At 39.6% G+C, this 10,009-nt stretch overlaps 1 protein-coding gene and 1 pseudogene across 2 annotated transcripts; one reads left to right on the top strand and one right to left on the bottom strand.

Annotated features, from left to right (window-relative positions):
• Positions 1–517: 517 nt before the first annotated feature.
• Positions 518–3,553, bottom strand: LOC113668033 (uncharacterized). Its single transcript, XM_089189450.1, has 5 exons — positions 2,969–3,553; positions 2,414–2,639; positions 1,718–1,946; positions 1,407–1,560; positions 518–1,288 (listed from the first exon to the last, which is right to left on the bottom strand). Exons 1-5 carry the CDS (start codon positions 3,066–3,068, stop codon positions 1,041–1,043), a joined length of 957 nt encoding a protein of 318 aa, XP_089045576.1. The 5' UTR covers positions 3,069–3,553; the 3' UTR covers positions 518–1,040.
• LOC149036645 (uncharacterized) lies at positions 3,340–6,081 on the top strand (annotated as a pseudogene). The gene is made up of 2 exons (XR_016181445.1): positions 3,340–3,521; positions 4,010–6,081. The product of XR_016181445.1 is annotated as an uncharacterized LOC149036645 (transcript).
• Positions 6,082–10,009: the final 3,928 nt, after the last annotated feature.

The raw sequence follows: 10,009 nt of genomic DNA, 5'->3' as shown, positions 1-10,009 counted from the left end.
AATAGTAGTTTTTTAATTTCGTGGCTGCAAAAGCCGAAGTTGTTGCACAGGGAGCTTGTATGTGAACCAACACTCAGCAGGTGACTCTAAAATCTCCTAAAACGAGCGGTAAACAAATCATAGACTAATGAATGTTTGTGTCGTACAAAACACAGGAAATTTTTCCAAAAAAACATTGATGATTTTGTGAATGGTAATTTCAGCAAATCCCATTTTGAAGCCATCGATGGAAAAACAGAACACTTCCCATGAATGGTTTTAATAGCTGAAACCGTCAACGGTCAATAATCAAGAAACATAATGAGTTTCACCTAAAATACATTCATGTTTCTCCAACTTCATGGATGTTTTTTTTAAAAAGACCATTGATGGGTTTGAGATGGTAATTTGGATAAATCTCTCCAAAACCATTGATGGGAATCGAGGCACTTAACATTACTGGTTTTATTGTAAAAAACCATCAATAGTTAAAAGGTTGTAAACATAATACTGGTAAGTTTTACTGGGACTTTAAACACTTGGTTATTGATTGCCTCCATTCTAGGGTCCCTTTTCATTTTGCCCATATTACAAACCAACACATGAAAAATGTGAAAAAGGTCTTCTTTGGCAGTCTAAGGCTTATTTTACTACTGACTTGAATATTAGTAATTTAAATGACCTTAGGTTCAGTGTACCACAACATACATATTCAGACTACACTATGATTACTGGGGCTAATCAAAGTAAATGTTTAAGAATAATTTACTTTTTCCTTTCAACACAAAAGAATGAGGCAGGATGAAAATTGAACTTTTAGCATGAAAAACACAACGCAAAAAATTCATAGAACTTTTCCAAAAATCAAACTCTACATACCAGTAATGTAAAATTTCAACTAATAATTGCTACATAAAATACAAAGATTAAAAACCATACTGTACTTATCAAGTAGCTCAAACAGTAACATTTGCTCAACAAGTATAAAGGTATATAATAAATGATTTGCAAAACATGATCAGGAAAGAAGTCAGTAACCCTTGAGCTTTTGAAGAAAGAAGTCAGTAAACCTTGAGCTTTTGAACATTGTCTCTGTCGATATCTTGAAGGTTTGCACTGTCTACCTTAACAAAGTTCTCCTTCAGAAAGGTCTTGGCCAGTGCCATTGCCATGCTGTCTTTGGAAGCAAATTTGCAGGAGAGTCTGAATTTCTTTGCAGCAGAAACCAACTGTTGCTTTGCTACATCACTATATCTGATTGCAGAGAACACAACTGTGATGATCATCTTGGCACCTTGCAGTGACAAATCTGAAAGTAATGAAACATGGATTATCACCGGTCCCATCGAACTCTTTTTGATTGAAATTAATCAAATTTGAGCTTAGCCTTATAAATATTAGATATTCAGTGTACAGATGGTACATACCCTCTTCAGTTTCAGAGAGAGAATCACAAGTACTGTTATTTGAAGAACTTAGTATGTCTGTGTCAGCTTCATCATCACCAGGAACTGCAAGGTCACTGTCAGCTTCAGATGAACTGCCACTCACTTTAAGTTTTTTTAGGGTACGTTTGTCTGGCTGTAAAGAAACACATAAATACCATCTTAAACACCTGGATTATTGTTTTACAAGACACTGCTTATATTTCCAATAGAAATCCAACAAACTGAAATATTACATGGCTCTATTCTAGTTTATTCCTTATTACTGAGTTCATGACGATGGAGCTACAAACCTGTGTGTAGTCATGTCCTTTGCGAATTTTACGTCTTCTTTCATTCAAAACATCTAATACATGCTGTTTGATGCCCTCCTTGTTAAACCCTGCTGGTTCAAAACTGCAGGTCTCCTCCAATATAGACACCAAATTTGCAAGTTCTTGTGTAGCAGCAGGATCACTCCTAAATACTGGAAGATCATTTCCAGGCCACTTCTCCAATGCTGCACTGGTAACAGCTTTTCTTCTGAAAATAAATCAGCAAAAATGGTACATAACAAACAAGTAAGAAGAAAGTGCCAATCTAAGTGTATCCTGATGTGTCTATACAATAAGTTGCAGGAAAAAAATAAATGCAGTTTTGAAAGTAAAAACTGAACTCTTAGAGGTCTTATCAGTAGTGTGCTTTTTGTGGTTTATCAGCAGCTATGCCTTTCACATTCACTTTGTCTTCAATGATTTCCATTCAGGTTAAAATTTAAATTCTGTTGGAGCATTACCTATTTCTTGTGGCTCGTATGTTAATTAATAAAACACGTTAATTTTACTAATTTTGTCTAAAGCCATAATACGAGTCTAGAAGCTTACTACGCATGCGTCTTACAAATGGCGGCAAGGTTGGGGAAACTTGATGTGGAATTCAAGATGCTAAAAGTATGCCGGAGAAATCTTACGAACAGGCGAGAAATATATTACAATATATGGTTTACTTACTTTGCTTTATAAATTCTTTGATTTAATTCTGTCAATGTTTTGATTTCTGTAATTGTGGGCTTTTTACGATGCCTGCTCAACACCGGTACCAGAGGTAAAGTTAACCCTGATATCATTTCTTTCAGGTGCATCTGATCACCGACTGTAGTCAATCCGCATGCAGCATACTGCGTTGTGTTCCCTTCTCTCGCCAAAAGTTTGAGTGCATTGCCGTCAATTTTCTGTTCTGTATTGAAGGAAGAAAAACCGAAGAAACCATTAATCATTGTTACAAAACGTAAAGGCAAAATGGGAACGAAAGAAACGAAGTGTCGTTTCAAATTTACACTCAGACATAGTAGCATGCAGGTAATTGGTGAAATGTAAGTCCGGATTGCATGTATACCAAATGAATCTCAGCAAACTTTCCTCAGTTTTGGGACATTTAAAGATGATTTTAATCGCATCAAAAAGGAGCAACAAAACGTTTCCAAAGTCGGACCAAAGAACACTAACAGTTCACGATCGAACGAATTTACAATTTTAATATGGATTTGCTACATATGTACAACTTACCTTCGAACTTTTTAGCAACATCGTCGTTAAACTTCTCCCGAACTCGTTTGGAGACCTCATCCACCGTCCACTCTGTTAATTGCCTTGAAGCTTCCTCCATGTTATTAGGTTACGGCGATATTCTAGCGTAAAAGCATCCGTAGGCGGCGGGAAAGTGAAAAGGAGCAAAGAGAAATACAATGGAAATAAGTAGAGCGCCCGAAAGGCATTGATGGTTACTGTGTCTAAATCTGGACTAACTCGTGACTTGCCCCAGTCCTTAATCTCTTGAAGTAGGAAGGTCAAAGCATGCCTTTACCAGTTTAGTAAGTATGGAATAGTGATGAAGTGTTTCATTACTTAGTTTTTGAATATCCTTATTGCTTTGTACCATGAAAAGAAGCTGGAGTCGAAGGGAAATCGTTAGATGTCAGTGCAGCGACCTTTCCTACGCTCACGTTCATTGCCCGTGTATTTACTGTAATGGGAAACCTGTTTCGTCTTCGGTGGAGTACAGACATTGGCACTGGCAAAATTCCTTAGAACTGGCCGAACCCGTTCTTAATCTAGATCGGTAAGCGTTTTTTTTTAGTTTTCCTCGGTAAAAGATCAACAAGTGGCTGCAGAGGCCTTTACTTGAGCTTCACTCTATGATGTGGGTGTTTCTAAACAGAGGAACGCATTAACACAGAACAGAGTAACAAGAAAACGATTAACAGCACTATGTTCTAGTTAGTAAGTAAATCCGTGACCTCTTGGAAGCTTTCTGATCAATCCCACACGGAGAAACCGAAATCACCTTGGGATTTACTTTAGTTCTGTCAATCGATCATCACCTTAAACAAGCGAATTTTCGCCTTAAATCTTCTTAATTGAGTTTATACTAAGCATTGCTGAACTAAAAAAAGTTTAAGTTTAGGCGCAAACCCAACACTATTATGAATCGTTCCAATTGTAAACGATCTGCATGTGTATGACATGTACTTATTTCATTTGCATTGTTCATGAAAATCAATTCTAGGATGAAGAATGATTTTTATATTTAATTGATTTAATTCGTAGTTCATCAGCTGAAGCTGACTTTGATAATGAAGATAATGGTAATAGTACTAGTGTTCATCAGGATTGGTTGCGGGACTCCAGCGGTGGAGATTGTGAATCATTATCACCAGACCAACAACCAGAACTAGAGGAAAATTCAGGAGAGCTAAGACTTAAGAAAAAAATTGTATGTGCCATATGCAGAGCACTTATGTTGGTAAACCAAATGCAAGGAACATTAAATGACTTTGAAGAAGTATTGGTTTTTGCTAAAGACTTGTTTTGTCACAGTAACCAAAGTCTCACAGCTTACTGGCCAAAAAATTGGAGAGAAACTGAAAAACTTCTTAAGGAATGTGGTTATAAGGAACCTAAAGAGTTCAAAATCTGCCTTGATCAAAGTCATCCTTGTCATTGGGATGTTATAGATTCTCCCAGTGCTACTTGTAGACATTGTGGAAAGAGTGGAAACATAAAATACTACTACCTTGGGCTTTCTCAGAAGATAAAAACATGGTTCTCAGACCCTAGTATGTGTGAAAAGATGCTGGCCCATTGGGTTAATAGAGAAGCATGGATCAGTGGAATTGGTCCAAACTTTGAGTTGTGCGAAGTTTGGGATGGTAGTCGTTTCAATGAACTGTCTTGGTTCTGGAACCCAGACAAAGAATGGGTTTTGTCATACAGATGTCACTGTTGTGGTAATGTCATCACAGTTGAGCAAATTGAAGCATTCCCTGAAAGAGATGGTGTTTACCCAATACAGTGTGAAGAGTGTGGGGAAAGAACAGACCATCAACCAAAATCTGCTTGGGGTGAGCCTCGCAATATTGCACTTATAGGTCACTGGGATGGTTGGCAGCCATTTGGATCACCAGGTCAGCATAGTTGTGGAGCACTAGAAGTTACCATTGCAAATATGTACAAAAAAGATAGGAATGCAACTGATGAGGTGTATGTTGTTAGCTTTGTGCCGAGTCACATGTTGCCAAAGAAGCGACCTAATGCCCTAGATCCATTCCTTGAGCCTCTCATTTCAGAGATTGAGAACATATTTATTGATGGCTATGAAGTGGAGTATGTGGGTGACTTTCCTCACCTGCCAGCTGGCAACATTGTGGTCCGTGTTTTGCTTCTACTTTGGACTGGAGATTATCCTGCTCAATGTGAAGTTGGCAAGTTCATCAAAGGTGGAATCCTAGCTTGCAGAAGAGATAAAGTTAAAGGAACCATTAATCCAATGGGTGGAACCCATTACTATTATGGAAAAAACCGTCTCCATGCTAGATTCCCATGTGAAGAACGGAAACTTGCAGCTGAACTTGCAAAAATGAAAGAGGTAGCTGATGAAGATCGCCCCACTGTTCGTGAAAGGTTAAGTAGAGAGTCAGGTTACACAGGACTTAGCATACTGCATCGACTCCACAAACTGTATGTATTTGATGTTATAAAGGACACAGTATTTGATGTCATGCACAATCTTCCTTTAAACATTGTGGGGAATTTACTTAAAGACATGATCGCTGAGGAAAAACTTGATGCTAAAGTGGCAGATGAAAGGCTAGCAAAGTTCCCGTGGACTGCAGAGCTGAAAGATGGGAGGATTCCCCATGGATTATCATCCCGTCTTGGCTACTAGAAAACTGAAGAGTTCCAGAAGTTTTCCTACCCTGCCTCAGAAGTGCTTTTGGCTGGCTTGCTAGAACCATTAGACTACCATTTGTGGCAACTCACAGTGAGAATGACAGAACTTATCTTCAACCATCGTAATATGTGGTCTCATGATGACTTACAATTGTTCGAGCACTTGGCAAAGCGTTTTATCATTCTTACTGAAGGAGCAACGAGGACTGACTGCCTGTAAGATTACTGTCCACAATCTCCAGCATATTTCAGAAGATGCTTATCGATTTTCTCATCCTGACAACTATTGGTGTTATCCCTATGAAAGAGCTGTAAGGCGATATGTGGGCATCTCAAGCAATTTCAAGAACATAGAATGTTCATTTGCCAAACGTGAATCCTTCAGAGAATTGCTTAAAGTTGTGAGAGCTATGGGCGGCCGTCACCACCAAAAATACAAGGATGTCTAATAGATCAGCAAATACAAAGACGGTATAAGGATCAGCTGCAGGATAGCATAGCTAATAAAGGAATGGCATGGCCATATTATAGACAGTCTAGTTTTCCTTCGTGAAACAGAACACCCTGAACATGAATAGTTTAGCCAGATGAGAAACGGTCTGGTAGCCCATGTTGAGTTGGAACATGAGATTGTGAAATGGACTAGCTCAATTACAAATAGCTTAGCACTCATTTGCAATACAGTACTCAAACAGTGTAGCGTTGCGTTAAACGGCTCAGGGTAACGTCGAGTAGCACAGCGTACGCACAAACGGTGTAGCGTTGCGTCAAATGGCTCAGCGTAATTTAGAATGGTGTAGCGCTACGAAATGGCTCAGCGTAATGTCGAATGGTACAGCGTACATAAAAACAGTGTAGCGTTGTGTGAAATGGCTCAGCGTAATGTCGAATGGTACAGCGTACATACAAATAGCGTAGCGTTGCGTGAAATGGCTAAGCATAATGTCGAATGGTACAGCGTGCATACAGCGTAGCGTTGCGTGAAGTGGCTTAGCATAATGTCGAATGGTACAGCGTACACACAACTGGTGTAGCGTTGCGTGAAATGGCTCAGCGTAATGTAGAATGGTACAGCGTAGACAAATAGTGTAGCGTTAGGTCGAATAGCTTTGCAAAACATCAGACGCTCTATCTGAACATTAAATTGCTTAGTATTACTTGAAATATTTCGATGTTGTGGTGAATCGTCGTGGTGTGACGTGAAGGCCATGCCATTCCTTTATTAGCTATGCTATCCTGCAGCTGATCCTTAAGCCATCTTTGTATTTGCTGATCTATACGACATCCTTGTATTTTTGGTGGTGACGGCCGCCAAGGCATCTCGCCGAAACCACCAAAAACACAAACCGCAAATGGAACAGAGATCTGCTGGGGGCATGACGTCATCGAATGTGAAGACTGGCGTGAAACCATTACATAGTATAGTCGCTGTGTGGAAGAGTCTTCACTTCGCCTTGCCGTAAAGCAGAGCCAATTCGGTAAGTTTCTCCTCTTTTTTTCACTGCCGATATTGCATTTATTCGTTGTCGTTCATGATAGTGTTAATTAAAAGAGCGAGACTGGATTCTACCACGGTTTACTGGCCTCCCGGTTTACCACAGTTTGCACGTGTTGGTGAGCCTGAATTTTAATAGTATTACGTAGTGTTATGATGTGCATTAAATGTCGATTGCCGAGCTCTCATTTCTTTTCTTTTCTGACTCGCGCTTACTTTTCAAAGGGAGTTTAACTTCAACGGTTTTTTGAACATTGCGGAAGTACGTGAGAAGTTGGATTTTGTGTGTGCCCTGGACGCCATGGTCCAACTCTAGTCAATATATCTTGTGTGTACTGAACTCAGTCTGTAGCAATAATAATAATAAAAATAATAATAATAATCGCAAAAATTAATAGTTGAGGTACAGAAATGTAAAAATAAATAAAAATATAAATAAATACGTCTACCGAAACAAACGACGAAACAGCAAGATGTCCTGTCAATTGTCTGAATTATGCAATAGTTTTTATTCGTGAATGAAAGTGATCCTCGCAGTAATGTGCACTACTTAGGCAGTAGTGAAAATAAGGCCTGAAAAAAAAAAATTCAGGCCTGTACGGGATTTGAACCCATGACCTCTGCGATACCAGTGCAGCGCTCTACCAACTGAGCTAACAAGCCAACAACTTAGGCAATAGTGAAAATAAGGCCTGAGCTGCACATTACTGCGAGGATCACTTTCATTCACGTCTTTATCCGCAGTTCAAATATATGACTTTCATATATTCTTAACCATTTATTCATCACTTCACGGGTTTAGTTAGAACCAACTTCATGACCAGCTCCCAGTTGGCTTGTTAGCTCAGTTGGTAGAGCGCTGCACCGGTATCGCAGAGGTCATGGGTTCAAATCCCGTACAGGCCTGAATTTTTTTTTTCAGGCCTTATTTTCACTAAGTAGTGCACATTACTGCGAGGATCACTTTCATTCACGTCTTTATCCGCAGTTCAAATATATGACTTTCATATATTCTTAACCAGTTTTTATTCAGCAAGTTGCGACTGTAACAGATCGAACGGTAAAACTCGACCTAGAGTTGGACAATTACGTACAACTACGTGCATTACGGTGTCCGCACTAGCCTTCCTTAATACGTGATGACTACGGAATGGGAAAGAGCACAGGGAAGATAAGTATGTATGCGCACAAAACCAACTCAGAAAAAATATTACTCTGGCAAAAACTATTTTGGAACGCGAAAAAAACCCTTTAACTGTTTCCGGTCTAGACATGTAATCTACGTTTGATCGACAAAATAAAAATGGAATTTACTTTTACAATCACTGCACCCAGGAAAAAATTAATAAACGAAGCAATATAATGTACACCTCTTTAAAATAATAAATATGTCTTCTCTTAGCTTACTCTTATCATCCGGCACACCAATTAAAGCATTCCGATATCACTTTAATCGAAAAATGTCAAAACAGATCAACACACACAAGATTCAACTTCTCACGTACTCCTCCAATGTTCAAAGAGCCGTTGAAGTTGGACTCTCATTGAAAAGTGAGCGTGAGTCGGAGAAAGAAAAGAGAGCTCGACGATTGACATTTAATGCACATCATAACACTACTTAATACTATAAACATATTCAGGCCCAGCAACGCGTGCAAACTGTGGTAAACCAAGAGGCCAGCAAACCGTGGTAGAATTCAGTCTCGTTGCTATTTTAATTGACGCTTTCATGAACGACAACGAATAAGTGCAAAATCAGCAGTGAAAAAAGAGGAGAAACTTACCGAATTGGCTCTGTTTTACGGCAAAGCGAAGTGAAGACTATTCCATACAGCGACTACGCCATGTAATGGTTTCGTGTCTGTCTTCACATTTGATGACGTCATGCCCCCAGCAGATCGCTGTTCCATTTGCGGTTTGTATTTTTGGTGGTTTCGGCGAGATGCCTTGGCGGCCGTCACCACCAAAAATACAAGGATGTCGTATAGATCAGCAAATACAAAGATGGCTTAAGGATCAGCTGCAGGATAACATAGCTAATAAAGGAATAGCATGGCCTTCACGTCACACCACGACGATTCGCCACAACATCGAAATATTTCAAGTAATACTAAGCAATTTAATGTTAAGATAGAGCGTCTGATGTTTTGCAAAGCTATTCGACCTAACGCTACACTATTTGTGTCTACGCTGTACCATTCTACATTACGCTGAGCCATTTCACGCAACGCTACACCATTTGTGTGTACGCTGTGCCATTCGACATTATGCTGAGCCACTTCACGCAACGCTACACTGTTTGTATGTACGCTGTACCATTCGACATGACGCTAAGCCATTTCATGCAACGCTACACTGTTTGTATGTACGCTGTACCATTCGACATTACGCTGAGCCATTTCACACAACGCTACACTGTTTTTATGTACGCTGTACCATTCGACATTACGCTGAGCCATTTCCCGCAGCGCTACACCATATGTGTGTACGCTGTACCATTCTAAATTACGCTGAGCCATTTGACGCAACGCTACACCGTTTGTGCGTACGCTGTGTTACTCGACGTTACCCTAGGCTATTCGTAATTAAGCTAGTCCATTTCACAATCTCATGTTCCAACTCAGCATGGGCTACTAGACCGTTTCTCATTTGGCTAAACTATTCATGTTTAGGGTGTTCTGTTTCACGAAGGAAAACTAGACTGTCTATAGTTTGGCCATGCCATTCCTTTATTAGCTATGTTATCCTGCAGCTGATCCTTACACCATCTTTGTATTTGCTGACCTATTTGACATCCTTGTATTTTTGGTGGTGACGGCCGCCCATAGAGAGCTACCATCCTACCTCAAGAAGAGCCCAGTTTCAAAGTTGATCTTCAAAAG

The sequence above is a fragment of the Pocillopora damicornis genome, chromosome 12 (genome assembly GCF_964200805.1).
Source record: "Pocillopora damicornis chromosome 12, jaPocDami1.2, whole genome shotgun sequence".
NCBI lineage: Eukaryota > Metazoa > Cnidaria > Anthozoa > Scleractinia > Pocilloporidae > Pocillopora > Pocillopora damicornis.
This window is presented reverse-complemented; position numbering and strand designations above follow the sequence as displayed.

Coding starts and splice junctions, on each gene's coding strand:
- LOC113668033 (XM_089189450.1), bottom strand. CDS start 3,068: ATGGAGGAAGCTTCAAGGCAATTAACAGAGTGGACGGTGGATGAGGTC. Junction 2,640..2,968: donor TGTTGCTAAAAAGTTCGAAG/GTAAGTTGTACA, acceptor CCTTCAATACAG/AACAGAAAATTGACGGCAAT. Junction 1,947..2,413: donor CAAAGAATTTATAAAGCAAA/GTAAGTAAACCA, acceptor ATTTATTTTCAG/AAGAAAAGCTGTTACCAGTG.